The sequence below is a fragment of the Cygnus atratus genome, chromosome 1, assembly GCF_013377495.2.
Source record: "Cygnus atratus isolate AKBS03 ecotype Queensland, Australia chromosome 1, CAtr_DNAZoo_HiC_assembly, whole genome shotgun sequence".
NCBI classification, from domain to species: Eukaryota; Metazoa; Chordata; class Aves; order Anseriformes; family Anatidae; genus Cygnus; species Cygnus atratus.
This window is the reverse complement of record NC_066362.1, coordinates 125,814,699-125,832,123: the sequence shown is the minus strand read 5'-3', so window position 1 is coordinate 125,832,123 and position 17,425 is coordinate 125,814,699. Positions and strand designations below refer to the sequence as shown.

Below are 17,425 nucleotides of genomic sequence, written 5' to 3'. Positions count from 1 at the left end.
GCGAAGTTAGACAGAATTTCTATGATCAAAAGGCTATTAATTTATTCAGCTTTTATGATTACTTGAAATGTCATCTAACTTATATTTCAGGTATGCTTTTAAGAGTAAATATGGAATAAGGGATCTCATGCAGTAAAACAAACAAACAAACAAAACACCAGGGCATATAACAAGTTATTTTAAACTCTGCAGGGTGAAAATTCTGATTATTTTTTGTACTTTTTTTTTTTCCAGCTTTAGATTAGGTCTTGATCATTTATTAGCACAATACTAGGTATTTTATACTGAGTACCCTTTCTAGTACTTTTCAATATAAAGTGAACAATGCTTTAATGGGCAGGAGATACTCAACAAGACCTAGAAGTATACTATCACTGGCTACATATAGCTAACACAGGAAACATTTAAACAGCATTTACCTCTTGGTGATATTTTGGGGAAATGGGCAGGGATATCCACAATTGAGACACTTTATCCCATATTGACTGATACAAGTATATAATTCTGCCTGCTGGGGACGTTGCAGAGGAAAGGATGAAGATCACTCAAAGAAAACCAAGGTCAGAATGCATTCAGTGACAAAATTCCTTATTAAATAAGCTATGGCAACAATATATCAGAGCATGTGGAACTGTAGTCTCTTTAAATGTGTTCATGGGTTTAGTTTGCCATACATCCCATGTGGCTTGGTGCCAGGCTGTTTGCAAGTACATCTAAGCAAAATGTGCAAGAGCATCACTTTGTCTTGCGTTGCCTTCTGGATGGCTCCATACAAGTAGAGGTCTAGGAGCCTTTGTTGATGACTCATTTTCTGTGATGCTTCTGTCCTCTTTCTACATTAGTTGCTTGGGAGGTTGAGAGTGGTGTGCATCCTCCACCTTCCCATCAAAAATTCTGAATGTTTCCTGCATCAGTATCAAAGTGGGGGAGTCTCAGTCTTCTTCTTGAGGTATTCCCAGCATTAGACCTCTACACTGGCTAAGTAAATGTGTGCGCATGTACATTTAGCAGCACTAAACTGCAGTATTTTGCACAAATGTATATATCATGTAACATTAACATTTAATGAAATACCTCATCTTGTCTTTCTATAAATCTTTGGGGACAGAGGTTTCGTGCCATTGATTTAGTGCTATGCAGTTAACAGTTAAAAACAAATTGTTATTAATTTTGTGTGACGCATGCACACATTACTTTCCACGTGTACATTCATTTCTCTTTCCTGGGGATATAACATTGATGAGACTTGAAAGAGACTAAAATGTCACTGTAGATAAATTCAGTCTGAAGGATCTAATTCCTGCTTACTGCTTTTTTCTCATATGGATAAATTGTATGAGCAATTAATGTGTGATTATGCAAAATGAGAAACTAGCAAAAGTGTAACTGTAGTGTCACTACAACAGATTTTGGTTGATTTTTTATGTATTTACAACTTATGCAAAGCTGATGACATTATTTTAAGTGTATTGCCAAAGAAAATAGAAAACTAACAAATGTATTTTCCCATGATCGAGTTATGTGGGTTGCACTCCCAATTTGCAGGTTTACAGTTCATATTATAAATTTTACCTTATGGTATATGTTATTCTCTTTTAATGAGAGAAAGAGACTTGGGAAGAGTGGCCACTCAAAGCTGTCCTTGCATGTATTTTTATATAGAGGTTTCTGCTTTGGATATAATTTGTAGCAGGCTGTCTTAGCCAAGAAGCTCAAAACTGAAATGTTTTTGACTTCTTAACATAGATGGGATTTGTGCGTATCAGAATGTAATAAAGTTGTAAGGCTGTTTGTGAAGTTATTTGTACACGTTCTGTCCAGTTACAGGTAATGTCACTAGGGTTCTGTCTTAATACTGAAATCCCTCCTGGGGGAAAGCAGACAGAGCCTGTGTACACTGGATGGTCTTGCTCATGTTGGAAGGCAGATCAAATGTTGGGAGAGGAAGAATAATTTGGAGCATGGATGGAAGCCATCCTGTAAGCATTCCCAGTCAAGCCTAGTATCTTATCTACCACTGCTCTGGAGAGAGGTTGAGTGTCAGCAGGACAAAGCTGAGGCATCGCTTGCATTGCAAAATGAATTGCTTTGCTTTTAGCCAAGCTGCTGTGCTTTATGAAAACCATAGACTGTCTGACGGCATCACCAAATAAATCTTGAAGGCTTATCTAAGCTAGTAACTGATTTCTGCAATGGTGGGAAGCAGTCTACAGTACTGAGGTAAAGTATAGCTCTGACAACTGTTGTACTATTTCTTCAGGGACATGATGTTCCAGCTTGCTCCAAAAAGATGCATTCTAGCTTAACAAATTCTTGGCAGCAAAGGTGGCTTTCGTGGTGAAGAACTATAATAAAGGCTGTGGCAGAGCTTATTTGACTATTTTGCGTAATAGCATATATTAGCCCCTGTGAGGGAGGGAGAAGAGGAGGGCCCTTCTTCTGACAACAACAGTGTGTTTAATGTGGCTGCTCCAGAGCACTCTGTAAAGATGCAAACATACAAAGGCATTTGAAAGAACAACCAGTACTTATTTACTTACTTGGTTAATGTCAGGGGTGTGCTTGGCTTACATAAACATCTTTTGACTGTCTTACATGTTATACCTTTTTTTTTTTTGCCCTTTAATATATGATTCATTTATATTTTGTGGAGATGTAGGATGCTTGCTGAGACATCTAAAGTATTGCTGTAAGGAAGTGATGAATGTTAGAAGTATAGCTTTTCCTTTTCTTCCTTAAGGCGCTCCTACGCATATCAAAGTATTCGACCAGTGATTTTAAGTTACAGATGTTTCTTTGTCATGTGGAGGGGGATGTACAGCTTTTCTGCCCACAACCCTAAAACCGTCCCAAATCTCACACTGTGCTGAACTGTGCGAACTTCTGCTCAAGAAAGCTTCAAGCCTGGGAACTGCATGGGCGTTGCAAGAGTTCACTTGGAGTTTGGAGAGACTTTCACTCCTGCGTGCCTGCTGTAGGCTTGGACACTTGACGGATTTGCACTTCCTATAGTTGTATGTGATCATGTAAAGCACAGCTGCAAATAATCATGGGAGATGGTGAAAAAGCTGTGGAAAATTGGACTTTCATATCTCAAGTCCTGAGGGGGTGTTTCAGCTTCGCAGTCCCTTTGACCTGCTGGAGAAGCCAGTACCACACCTATTTAGACAAAGCCTTCCATCCTTGGGGGATGTGGTGGTTGCATTTCAATGCTTGTGGTCATGTTTGGGAACTTGTTAGTTTATCATCCCTGTGTGGTGCAGAATTCTTCATTGGGCAGGGGCTGTGAATAAGTGTGGTTGCAGCTGCAGCCCTGGAGCTAGACCAGATAGAACGTGGGTTTGCCTTGGGCAGACTGCGCCCTCGCCAGCTCTGGCACCATCATGCTGGTGCTGGGCTTGAACCAGGTGGTACTGCCTTCAGTGTATTTTAATATCATTACTCTTACTGCATCCTTGAGAGATGTACTGGAGAAGTAATGAAGGCACATGCTGTCATTGGATGGACAGTTGTTCCCTTTGTAAACTTTAATCTTGCAAAGTTGCTTTGCACCAGTATAAACAGAAACCTCTAGAAAATGTAAAGTCAGAACACATACTGAGAAACTTTGTTGTGCTCTTTCAAAAATTGCTTTGTATTTTAGGAGAAAACAATTAGCAAGGAGGTTACTCTTTAGATTTTGATGTATGGTAGCAAGTTCTTAGAAAACATCAAATCCCTGCAGGGCTAGGGATGCAGGCCAATGTACAGGGAATCATGGGGGGGAAAAATGGGAACATTTGAGGGTAAAAATAAAAATTCTTATGAAAAACAAATAGATAAAGTAGATTTTAGTGAATGGTATTTAGGACCATAATTTTATAATGCTGACCGAAAAATGCCTATATGCCAGAACAGTTGCAATATATTTTAGTTTGCATGTGATATTTGGAAGAGAAAAGTGGTACTTTGAGGAAGAAGTTAAAGATTGATTGGACCCAAGAAGACTTCCCTTTTTGAGGTTATCTGCAAACTGGAGTACACATGATGAAAGGCGAGGAGAGATTGCGTGAGAGTGAAAACTGCCAAGTGAAACAGTAGAAATAAAGCTAGCTGTTCAGGGATCTGCCTTTATTAGCTAAACAGCTTGAATTTCATGGAGGAAAAAACCAGTTTATCATTTATCAAGGGTCTTGTGTCAGGGCCATGTCTCCTTGAGATGATGGGATTTCCTCTGTGAAATTTTATGGGAGTATTTCATTTACTGTTTCTAATTTCATAATATTGATGATGCTTGGATAACTTGTTGGAGAACTTCTGCTTCTGGTACAGTACAGTATTCAAACAAACAACCTCCCTGTCCTCAGTCAGCCTAGCTCCTCTTTGTTCTGAATACAAGTGGGATTCCTTCATAAAGAAAAAGAAAGAAAGATTTCTTACAGTTCAGATGTTTCTAGTTTATCCCTAGATGCCTCCCAAATTGCACTGAACTTCTAAGTGTGAATTTAAAATCTGTCATTTTATACATTCAATTATGAGGATGAATGCACACTTTCTACCATCCTCATTATGCCTGCCCTATGCCCCTCCAGTTGGATGTAGTAGTGTTTATCAGGAGCAGTGCATGCTTTCCTTTGATTAGCTTCATTTGAGGGATTCCTGATTTTTAATGATGCTGTGGGTTGTTTGGCAAGCTCCCCTCCCTTCCACTAGCAAAGAGATTTCCGCTGCCATTATGAGCCACACTAACTTTTCAGCACACTTCAGCATTTCTGGTGTGCAAAGGCCACAGCTGGAGTTGAACAATGTAATCGTTGTAATCCAATAATAAGAGTCCTAAATATAACAATAATTATAACCTCTTACATGGAGAACAATGTTGATAATCAGGGATACTAATCCTTGAATTTCATAGAAATACAGGCCGATGTTGGATGTTGCAGTATTATCCACGTTTTAAGATTTCAAATATTTAGCAAAACTCATATGTGCTTGTGTAAAGATTTGGCTTTGGTATGCAGATGGGCAGAATGGAAACAAAAAGCACCCGGAGAAATATGAATGATTACATTTATAAACACAATGCTGGATATTGTTCTCATAATTAACAAGCCTAACTTTTCATAATAAGGCCTGATTGTAAGTAGTCTAACAGCAAGGACTGATTTTATTGAAAACTTGGCCTGTTAGACACTTGTGGTCATTGCACCCTGAAGGGCAGCTGAACTCCACCACAACTGCGCTCTCGCTCCCCCTCCTCAAAGGAAGAGGAGGGGAAGAAAATATGATGGGGGTGAAAAAAAAAAGCTCACAGGTTGAGATAAGGACGATGTAAGTAAAGAGAAAAGAAAGAAAAACAAGCAAAGGCGGTGCAGAGCAAAGAGAGAGAAAATAAATGTTCTCTACTTCCTATTAGCAAGCGATGTTCAGCCACATCTTGGGAAGCAGGGCCTCAATACACGTAGTGATTGCTTGGGAAGATGAGTGCTTCCCTAATGAGAGCCCTCCCTTCTCCTTTCCCTTGCTCAGCTTTCACTGCTGATCACCACACTGTGTGGGATACCCCAGTGGTCAGCTGGGATCAGCTGTCCTGGCAATGTCCCCTCCTCGCCTCTTGCCCATCCGCAGCCAGCTGCCCTTTGGCAGCAGCCTGGAGGGGGCCTGGATGCCGTGCCCGTGCTGCTCGGCTATAGCTGGGACGTGGGTGGCAGTAGCCAGGACATGGGTGCGATGCCATCACTGTGCTAGCCTCGAATGCAGAGCGCAGCGCTGTGTGGGCTGCTCTGGGGAAGGTTAATGCCATCCCAGACAGACCCAGTTCGACACTGCACCTGGTTCAGTCTTGTATATCTTTAAATCATGCTTGTAGTTAGTCTATATATATAGTTTCTGCTTCTCCTCCTCCTTGTTTTAACTTCCTTTTTTTTTTTTTTTCCTCCAATGAAACACTTTTACAAGTTGTTCAGCACGCAAGTTTTTTTAAAGCAGAGCTGTTGATGAGCCAGGTACGATCTGTTCAGTCTTGATGTTTCTGCAGTTTTTTGATGAACAAAATTGCCATTTATTGCCAACACTCTCATATAATGAATATTTATCCAGGTCTCATAAGAGCTCACGATTGTGAAATGAGACTGTATCTGTAGGCACAGAAACTGCAGACAGTCAAGAGTTAGATTACTAGAACAGGATTTGTTTTTTTAATTACAGAATTAGTACTGGCTTGGGACAGTAATTCTCTCACCCCAAATTGGGTTTCAACCCAGCACCTTCGTGAATGCTCTCTTTGGCTCCCCAGTTCTCATCTGGCATAACTCTTTCTCCTTGTTTACCGGTGCCTTTGCACCCTTCTCCTGGCAATAACCTTAAATACAGAGTACAGTGCAAGATCTAAAAAATAATTCTCTTTCCACTTGATATTTTGTGCATCTCTTCAGGAGCCCAGTGCGATGCCTTCTGTGTTTACCTTGCTGCTGTATGTAGCACCTCTTGTCTGCTAGCCAGGATCTCAGAGTTTATAATACCCTCAGGAGAGGCTACATTATGGTTGCATTTCTTGTTTCCATGTCCACATCTTCTGTCTAAAAGTTCACATCTTCTGAACTAAAAGTTCTTCATTCCTTATTTAAATTTAAATAATTAACAAACTTAGCAATTTAACATGCTTTCCTGGCAACAGTGGTATATGTCTAGTGGATATAGTGTTTTTTTCTTACTGTTTTCCTTTCACTACCTAAAATAAGTTGTGTATATTTCAGTTAGCAGCATCTTTTAGCTACTGTTTTGACTACCAACAGTTAGATTCCTAGTTTAAAAAAATAAATAAAAAATCAACCCGACCCTAAGCTGCACATGACAAACATCTTATACTGTATTCCATGAATAAGTATGTTATGTTTGAGAAGATCCCAATAATTACTCCTTCAGTCACTTTTAATGTTTGTTTAAAATGCTTTTTGAGTTTTCTTTGACTAATGTAGGGAGAGGGAGCAAATGAGAGAGGGAGTGAATAATTCTTTGGAGTAATGGACAAATACATCTTACAGTTAGAGGGTTTTTGCCTGGAATTGCAGATAACCAGTACACAAAGTATTTACAAAACAGCAGGGCAATCATTCTTGTAATTCAGCAACTTGGCATTTTTTTCATTAATAAATCCAGTGCCTGCTATTATTATTATTATTATTCAGTTTTAAAAATACTGTATTTTTTCCTCAATCCAGAATGAAAGCTGCTTCTGTTGTTTCTTTTGACATTCTACCTGCAGTGCTTCTCTGGGACGGGACATTACTTTTTTGCTACCATCCAATCTTCAGTAGGCATTTGCCATCTACAGCACTTAAATGCATTCTGGTCTCTGCTTTGTCATTTGGCACTGACAACTGTGACATCTACTTGTCACATATGAGACCTAGGAGGTGCTGCAGACCCTAATTTAGGAAACATCGCTGAGGTGGGGAATAGACATCTCCCATGTACAAACTGTGGTGAAACCTGCCCTTTCTCATCACTTGCCTCACGCTGTGGTTCCCCTGTGGAGGGCACCTGAGTGTGTATCCCAGATGAGAGCTGCTGGAGAAGCGATAACTGCCTGCTCCAGGCTGCTGGCCGTACCCAGGAGCAGATCTCTTCTTGAGCTGGAAGACAGGAAGAAATTTTGTTTTATTGTCTTCCTCCTTGGCATGAGGAAAGCCTCTTTTTGTATAAAGAAAGCAAATACTTTAGTAGCTCACCAGTCTCAGATTGATAAAGCCTAGTTGCAAACGTGTGAATGATAGCACAGTTTTAACTTATCAGGAACTCAATTGGACATTTAAGTTTGAAAAATGGTGTGTGACATGAGTGAACCCACATGTAGTCAGTCCTTAAGAGTAGCTGACTTAAATTGAATGCATGTCTACTGGTGAGAAAGGAGAAAGCGACGGATTGGATTATTTTCTTTTTTTTTTTTTGAGCATTTCATGTTTTGCCAGTTCCTTCCATCATGCTAGTTGGGGTAAAAATGTTGTAAATAACAGTTTACAATCTGAAAAGGCATTGTATAGTGCTATCTAAATGCCCAGTTTATGTTAAACTCCAATTTAAACTTTTTTCTCCTAATGACTTGTTAAATTCTGTGCTACAGTCCATTGCCTGAATTTACATTTGTTAAGGTGTGAAACTAATGGAGTTCAGGTAGGGCACAGTCTTCCTGTTCCCAGACTGAAAGGCGAATTCGTTTGCTTCAAATTTAAAGCAAAGAAAGTCCCCAAACCTGTCACTTTAAGAAAGCTGAGTGTTTTCCCCTCCCATGCAAAATAATTCTATGTATTGTCTGCACATTATTGCTGGCTAACTGCTGGGATTACAGAACAAGGACATACCAAGGGAAGTTGTCAGCTTACATTCTCATTCTGATTTACCAAGGGAGCATAAAAGTATACTCCTCTGTCAAAGTTTCAGGTATGATGGCTACACCTGTAATGTTCATAATATTTCCCTTAACCCCAAACTGGAAAGAAGACTAATAAGGACACATGTTCTGTCATTTCATTGTATTTTTCCAATCCTAAGGAAAAATTCCTTTCCCACCAATTTGGGGAAAAATATTCTACCTAGTTGCCACTATTTTTACAGCTGTATTTTCTCATGTATATCTGGGTAGCTGGTTAGAGTAGGGATCTAATCATAGAAAACGATGATTATTTTTTATCATAATTTGAAATACTTTTTTAAAGGGTGCACTGATCTCTTAAGGAGCCACTTACACACAATATGGATAATCTAAATTGGTTGGGTTTTCAGAAGAAACAAATTTGCACCTTTGCTGTAACTAAGACGCACTGCCACCGTGCTTGTGTACATCTAATCCATATTTTAGACTGTCAGTGTCCTTACCCTTGCTTCTGTTACAGGCTCAGCAAATAGCTCACTTTTTACAGGAACAGTCCCAGAGAGGAGAGAGGAAAGACTTCTTGCAGAGTAGATAGTGGGATCAGAACTGGAGGATGTATTTAATAGAGAGGGTCATTTAACTGACTTGCTACAAATGTGCATAACCAATTCTGGTGCTGAATTACAGGTTTGTTTGTTGGCTTGCTTGTTTCAAAAGATAACCTGTTACACACCTGGAAAATAAGATAATACCTCAGAGGGATCGTGAAGTGTGCGATTGTGTTATTAGTTAGAAGACTGCAAGCATGGAAGATTTCCCCTGAGGGTAGCACTGCATCATGCAATCTTATTCCAGAAAATCATATGAGTTTGAAAAAAAAAAAAAATCTTATCAGTTTCTATTGTGCCATTGTAAAAATGGGAATTGACTGCATAGAAATCTGCACAATTTCACATCAATGAGCCATTAAAAACTGTTAATGACTTGATGAACTCTGGCTTGGCTCACAGAAGGCAGAACTCAATGACAGAGTAGGGAAGAAAACAGCTATGTTGTGCTCTACTTGAAAGAGAAACTTTTCTAGAGAAGTTTCTTCTTTTGATGTTAAAAGCACAGACTTCTAAGCAGTGTTTCCTCTGGAGTGGCTTTTTTATTTTATTTTTACCTTTGTTGTTGCTTGTTATTTGTTTAGTTACACAAGGTAGAGCTTGCTTTAAACTTAATGAAGAGAGTTGCTCCTTCTCTGTTAATGCAGAGAACAGTATATCTGCACACAGAATACCTCAGTGGGATGCTGGCTGACAAAAAGTGCAATGTATTAGCTTCCACCTTAATTGCTCTCCTAGACCCCCATCAAACTGGCTGGGTAATGAGAGTGCAGTAGTGGGATCTAGGCAGCATTGCCAAGCTCCCTGGCTGGAAAACTCAGGTGGGAAGCATCCTGCATGGGGGAGTGGTTCTTGAAGAGTTGGCCTCCTGGGAAGTCTGTGATATTGCTGGAGCACGAGACTTGAGGACTCTTTCAAAAAACAAAACAAAAACAAACAAACAAACAAAAAAAACCTACCGCCACCTGTGCCTTTACAGATACTCAATATCCTGGGGTTATTTTGAGGAGGAGGGGGGCTGTTATATATGAGACTGTTACTTGTTCATTGATGTCACAAAACCTCTTCGATATCCTATGGGACCTTATACATCCATAATAAAATAATGAACTTGATTTTTGTAGAAAAACTGCTGTTCTTGAAATATCCAGGACTGCTAAGTGTTTGGCAACCTCAGTTGCACTCATGGCCAGGAATAGGGAATAGTCCATCAAACTGAGTTATTTGCTGGGCTTCCTGTGGTATGTGAGTTGTATGATAGCCTTGAATATGAGAGCATCTGGGCATAGAAGAGGAGCAGAGCATGACAGAATAATTTCTATTACACTGAAGTTGGGTGGATGCAGTTAAGACTGTATTGCAAAAGAGAAATCTGTGCTTTCCACACCGGCTTCCAGGGTGTCTTGATGGAGCCCAGGTGCTTGATGTTTTTTGGTATATCTTGTCCTGCCCCAAGTCAAATGGCATCATAAGCCAGGAATGCCAGTTCCCTGCAGTTCACTTGCTGCTGGCAAACAAGGCTGTCTGCAGTGGCTCTGGGAGGATGAAAGATGTGGGTGAGGAGCACTGACTGCCCTTTTGTATTGTTAGTATCTCCTATCAGTGCGCAGTTGTTTACAGAAATAATTAGTGGTCTTTAATTAAGAAAAAAACCGACAGAAATAAATGACTTTTTATAAGAACATTCTATTTAGGGAGTGAGGGGAAGTAATTGTGGCAAGCTATTCTGAAAATGTCATGCAATCTACAGTTAAATTATTTTGTTCTTTCCTGGATCTGTTTTTTATGAAATTGGTGAGTCAAGCAATTGTCAGTAATATTTTTGTTTTCTTTATTTTTTTCTTACCTTATATGAACTATATGCATCTGTCTATATTACATCTGAATGACAAAAATGCACAGATAGCAGGTGGAAGAAGAATATTGGCTTTATTCATAACTAACTTTCCATAAGTGTTTATTAAGTGCATCTGTCACGTCTTATTCTGGATTTGTGCTGCTAGTCTCTTACTGGGAATTCATTTTTTTGAAACCTGATGACGTTCAATATTCTAATTGCATTATTCTCATTCAGAAGTCTATGTAAGCAGTGTGGGACTTATGTTGAGGCATATCAGAAGTACTTACTGCTGTCTTTTTTTAGTCATTTAGCAAAAGCACATTTACAGTCTATTTTTAATATATTTTAGATGAACCATTTTGTTCATTGTCAAGAATATTCAATTTCTTTCAAAAAATAAATGTCATTGTACAAGAGACAGTGCTTGTAACATAGGTCATGCAATTAATTTCCCAAATGGAAAACTTGCACTTAAGAGTGCTGTTGAAGAAAATAGGTACAAATATGGATAAATCAAGAAGGTTCTTATCATATACTTCATGATGATGGTATCTTGTGTATGCGTGTAAGTGAGAACAAGTCAAATGGATTCAAAAAGGCTTGAAAGAAAATTATTTTCTTTTGCAAGTTAAATGTCTAAGTGAGTTCTTACAGAACTGGGACTTGGTAAATAGCCTTTCTTCCAGGCGTCAGGCAGAAAAGAATAACTGACTTGTATTGCCACTTATCTGTTTGCTAATAGTAGTGCACATTACCTAGTGTGTAAAATAAATGGCAGCATTTGGATGAGTTGAGGGCACCCATTGAAATGCTTTTGGACTCATGCTCTTTGACATGTTCTGAAGCAGTGGTGTCTTAGAAAGACATTAAGGTCTTCCTTGTACACCACACTGTATATGTGTGTATTGTGGTGTTTTACAGTGAAACAGTACTTTCGTTTAAAAGTAGTTCTAAGGGCCAAAGCCTGAGTATTCATTAGTTAAGTACAAAGTGGAAAAAATACCAAAAATATAGTGTGGCACCCCACAAAGCATCAGGCCATGGTGTTTTGACCTTAGTGTTCCTGTCTTCTGTTCTGTGCATGTGTTTGGCAGCAAAGTCCTTTTCTTTTATAGATCAGTGTTGGTGGTTCTGGTAATTCGTAGCCAAGTCTGTAGGGGAATGAAACTAAGGAGAATAAAAGCTTTTGTATGTCATTGCTCTTAATGAGAATTTAACCACTTGTATTTTTCATTATTGGTGACTTACGGAGCAATTTTTTGCTTCTCTCAAGCCAGTCAAGCACATTTGAGAGCTGCATGGCAAAGTGTGTAACCTGATTATAGAATCACAGAATGGCTTGGGTTGGAAGGGACCTTAAAGATCATCTAATTCCAACCCCTCTGCCGTAGGCAGGCACACCTACCACTAGACCAGCTTGCTCAAAGCCCCATCCAACCTGGCCTTGAACACTTCCAGGGACGTGGCATGCACAGCTTATAGAGGCAACCTGTTCCAGTGTCTCACCGCCCTCTGAGTAAAGAATTTCCTCCTTATATCTAACCAAAATCTACCCTCTTTCAGTGTAAAGCCATTCCTCCTTGTCCTATCAGTTCACCCCCTGACTAAGAGTCCCTCCCCAGCTTTCCTGTAGTCCCCCTTTAGGAAGGCCACTCTAAGGTATCCATAGAGCCTTCTCTTCTCCATGCTGAATGACCCCAACTCTTTCAGCCTCTCGTTGTTGCTCTCTGCTATTATAATAGAGTATACAAATGATTTGAGCATCTATTTGTTTAAAAAGGCAAGTGAATGGAAGGCATGGCTCTCAATGGCTGGTTAAAGAAAAACCTTTAAGTGACTTTGTTGGAGAAGCAAGAAATGAGGTGGCAAGCTCTGGAAGAAAGTGGTTGGAGGCTGCTGGAACTGGGAACTGGCTCATGAGAATTTCTGGTCTCTTGGACTGGAGGATTTTGTTTACAGCATGTTTGCTTGTGGTTTAGTTTTGGTGTGTGAATTCCAGAAGTTTAAGCCATGTGAAGATTGTGCTGGTGTGCTCAGGGCTGGAGCAACCCTGCCTGCCTGTAGCACCAACACCTTCTTTGTGGGAGACTCTGGAGGTGTGGCTGGACCCTAAAGGGGGTGAAAGAGAAAAGAAAATGCTACAAAACCAGCTTCAGAGAAGCTTTATGCTATACACTGAGGCTCTTGTGAGTCTCCTGTTCAGCAGCCAGATAGACCTTTGCTCTTCCATATATCTTGAGATTTTTCAGGCATTTTGATTAGCAAGTAAAAATGTTCTCACTGCCTTGCAACCTAATAAGCAGACACCTTTTCATCATTAGGAAAGGAGATATGTGCTGGTTGTGGTTGTCTGAAGACAGCCATCTGAAAGGTGCAAACTTTGAAGACACAGCTAAATTAATACATTCAGGGTTTTTCTCAAATCCTGCTACTCAGTAGCAATTGTGTTCTTCCATCAGAGGGTATTCAGTGTGGTGCAAAGTTTAGGTAGACCCCTGCAAAACTAGGAGTCTTTCTTACCCCCTTGGCATAGAGATGGACGTGCTGCAGAGCTTCCCTGAGCTGGTTTGGTCCTCTGAGGCAAGGACTGGTGGGGAAGAGGCGTGTACTCTTGCTCTGCAATGCTCTTTGCTCCAGGCAAAGCCATGTAGTCAGCTACACATCATTAGACTGGCGCACAAACTGAACAGCTACACTTGGGGTGGCCCCAGAGCACAACCTGGCCCTGTAAAACAGGAGATCAGCAGGGTACAAACAATCTTGGAGTAGAAAACACACTCTGACATTGCACCACTGTTCTGCGTGTCCCTTCATGGGCTGCTAGTCAAGAGTCCCAGGAAAGGACAGGTTCCTAGGAGAGGGCACCTCCAGTAGTGTCTCTCCATCATGTAGCCTGCAATGGCAGAGTTAGGCTGGGAGAGAGGTTAAAAGGCACTGACAGCTTGTTGCTCCTGGATGCATTGCATTAAATGTATTCACACTTCTATTTCCTCTTAGAATTTTTTCTCTGGCATAAATGTTTTTCCTCATTTCCGGACTCTTATAGTACTCTAATAACTAATGCAATAACTTATGTAGCACTCAGAAAAGTCTTCCTTTCCTGTGTTCCCACTTCTCCTTTCCCCTTCCTGATAGAGCCATTGCTAATATATCTGTTATTAGAGACTGTCAGATATGCATTCACAATGCAGTATACTGTAAGAATTCAGGGCTCTGTTTGGGCTTCAGGAATGGTTGGTATTGTCCACAGGTAGAAAATCCACAGCTGCCATAGCTCTCCAAATAATATGATTTATGGGCAGCATAAAATTATATTACTTGTGTTAGTAATGTTTACATATTTATTTTGAAGATAGGACAAATATCCTCTGTTGGCTTGATTTTTGGTTCCAGTCCATTTTGATTTGATTTTCTATGGTAGGATAAGATGTTGCTAACTTTTCTTTTCTTCTTCCATCCTGTTATTGCAGGTCTTGATGACTGCCTGCAGCAATATATTAAGAACTTTGAGAGAGAGAAGATTAGTGGCGACCAACTACTACGTATTACACATCAAGAACTGGAAGATCTTGGAGTCACGCGAATTGGCCACCAGGAGCTTATCTTGGAAGCAGTAGACTTGCTCTGCGCACTGGTAAACTTCTTGGGGCAAAAGGGGAGGGAGTGAACAGTACTTGCATATTGATCACTTGTGTATTCAGATTTCTAGTCCTAAAAACTATATAAAATAGTTCAAGAAACTCTTGACATGCCATGTATGAACAATTTAACATTTTAAAACAAAGGAAAGGTAAAGAACAATATCTATTGCTAAGGTAGTCCCTGTTAAATAACTTGGTACCAAAGATTTAAGAGTTCCATATCTATCATTATAGGAAGAAAAAAAAAAAGCCTGAAATCACAACAAGACTAGACTGCGTTTGGTTTGGAATGTAGAATAGTTGTATATTGGAAAGCAGTAATTGAGTGCCGGTTGCCCTTTATAAACAAAATGTCCTGATATTAACCATGTCATTTTTCGCTGATCCTTTATGCAGTCCCTCAGAGTATAGCAAATTATGTTTTAGATGATTATTCAGGCTTGCTGAAACATAGCTGCTTATATTTCACAGTAGAAAGGATTAAATACTGAAATAATTATCTTATGTGTAAATAATACATACATCTATGATGCAGTATACAAAGGGATTTTGCTAATGGTCTTTTTAGTCAGGTTGCGTCATGCAAAATTTGGATTATCCCCTCAGTGAGGGGTGTGGTGCTGGCTTTACCATTCTTATGAACTTTTTGTGTGTGATTGTAAAGATTAATGATAGATTGGGTACACTGTCTGCATTCTCTGCTGTAGGAAGGATGGTGAACAGCTCTGCTAAGATCTGCTTGACTGCCAGAAGTGGTATTCTGTAGATTTTTAATGCATACTACTTTTCCAGGCTTAAGAAGCAGCTTTAAGGAAGCTGAATCCCAGTAGAGGAAATCAAAGATGGTACTCTGAAAGGCTCTTCAGAAGGGCTTGTGGGTTCTCAATATGCAGCAGCTTTTCTGAATATTCTATTATTGCAACTTTGGGAGATAGATGTGAGGAGTAATGAAGAGAGTGAAAAGAAAAATTAAAAATGTAAAAGTAAAGAAGGGGAGGAAAGACTTTCTATACAGGAAAATACTTTGTTTCAAACATGCCCTAGACTTTCTTCTTTAGAGTAGTATTCGTAATAGTGTTATGAAGTAGTTCAGTATGATAAGTTAACTCATCTGTTTTTTTTGTGTGTTGTTGATTCTTTAAATCATGGAAAGGCTGCAATCCTTTAAAAAAAAATTGTACAGACATACAAGGAAACAGAGTTAGTCACAAAGCACTTTTCTCATCAGAAAGTGCAAAGGAAAACAAGAAAATAAATATTTAATTAACGGTAGGGTGAACACTGAGGACAATTCTTTCCAAACACACAAGGGAGACAGATTGTGGCTTTTTCAAATATATTTTATTTTCACAGATATAACCTTGTTTGTTAGTTGAAATTTCCTTTTGTTTTTCTGGTTATATAATTACAGATGTTATCTTTAGACAAACAGACACGTATTTGTAGCTGCCTTATCATAGACAATAGTGTATGGAACTAAGTTGTATATCAGATAAGGAATTTGTAGTGAAGGCTAACACTGCATTCTTAATTCATGCAATAAGTCTCTACCTTCCTGGTCCATGTTGTATATAGTGTCTGCTTTTCCGAGTTGGTCTTAAAGAAAACTCCATCACTGAAACATGATAACAGGCATTCAGATCTCAACTTCTAATTTAAGTTGAGGCTTTTGCAATCTCACAGTTGGCTGCTGATAGTTCCTCAGGGACACGCAATGTGATTGTTATATTGATTTTAGTGGACTTAATTTGAATTTATTGTTCACCAATCAGATAAGCCTCTTAGGAAATTTAATTTGGAGGCAATCCTTTTGGCTATACTGGTCCTATACTTACAGCCTTTTTTTTTTTTTTATTGTATCAGTAAGTATCTGTCCTGGTTAGTGCTTGCCTGTTCTTCTGATTAGCCTCTGAAATGGACTGTATGTTTAGGAGAACTCTAAGCCCATGAGTGTTCAGCATAGGACAACTACTCATGCAGGTAGTCAATGTGCAAGTTTTTGAAATGAAAGCTATCTGCTTATTTCTTGTTACACTGGAGTTTAACAGGATTCATGATACAATTTGCATGAGTTACAGGTGTTGGATCCAACTGAATTAAGGTCTAATTGGATGCTGGAAATTATCAGTAGTAGGATGAGATAGGAATAGTAATATTAATTTTGCCTTGCATATATAATCTCTGATTTTAAGCTAATCATTAAAAGCCAAAGAGATTGCAGCTTCTGATTCCTCTCCCCATTCTCTCTGAGTCAGTGAGTGACCACCTAAAGAGTTTTTTTGGTGTTGAGGACAAAACCACCTCCCACCATTCGTTCCTGCTCCCACTCTGCAAAGAGAGGTTTCTAAGGCACAGGGGCTATCAGTGAGGAAAGCTGCTGTGATAGTTGATATGCTTTAGGAGATTCCTTCTTTCTATCCCTTTTCCAGCAGTTTTTTGGGGAAGACTTCTGGTGATTTCTGCTCTTTAGCTGTGGTTATGGCAAATAGCAAACTATCTTCTTGTATTACATGTTTGTAGCTCATGGGCCAGTATTTTCTTCCTGGAGGGAAGTGGAGGACCTGAACAAACCATGTTTGATGGGTATGGAGAATGCTTGGGACCTTCTTAGCAAACAGGCTGTGAACAGTGCTGAAAAGACAAACTGCTTGCTGCAGTAACAGTGGGAACCATTTATGATCGATAGCCCTATTTAAAGGAATTGGTTTGCTGACATTTGACAGAAGGTGGGTAGCTATGGTCTCTCACAGTATTTCCATCTTGTCATAAGCACTTGCAACAAATGGATTCTCCAGTGTTTGCTAGCTGTTTGGAGGACAAATGGTGGCCTGTGTCACCTTCTCAGTTGAGTCTCTCTTGGCTGCCGGCTGCCATACTGTGCTGTTGACAAGACAGCAAGCACCCTGGGGGTGAGATTCACAGGTTTTCTTTTCCTGTGCTGCTACAGAGAAGGTGGGACAAAGACTTTGCCCAGCTGCTACTGCTG

At 39.7% G+C, this 17,425-nt stretch overlaps 1 protein-coding gene across 4 annotated transcripts in view; it reads left to right on the top strand.

Annotated features, from left to right (window-relative positions):
* Positions 1-17,425, top strand: part of CNKSR2 (connector enhancer of kinase suppressor of Ras 2) — a 215,933-nt gene that overhangs the window by 22,158 nt on the left and 176,350 nt on the right. For all 4 annotated transcript variants that reach the window (XM_035542316.2, XM_035542315.2, XM_035542313.2 and 1 more), the window contains exon 2: positions 14,269-14,432. In XM_035542316.2, coding sequence (XP_035398209.1) covers positions 14,269-14,432 — 164 coding nt within the window. The remainder of the gene's footprint in view (positions 1-14,268; positions 14,433-17,425) is intronic.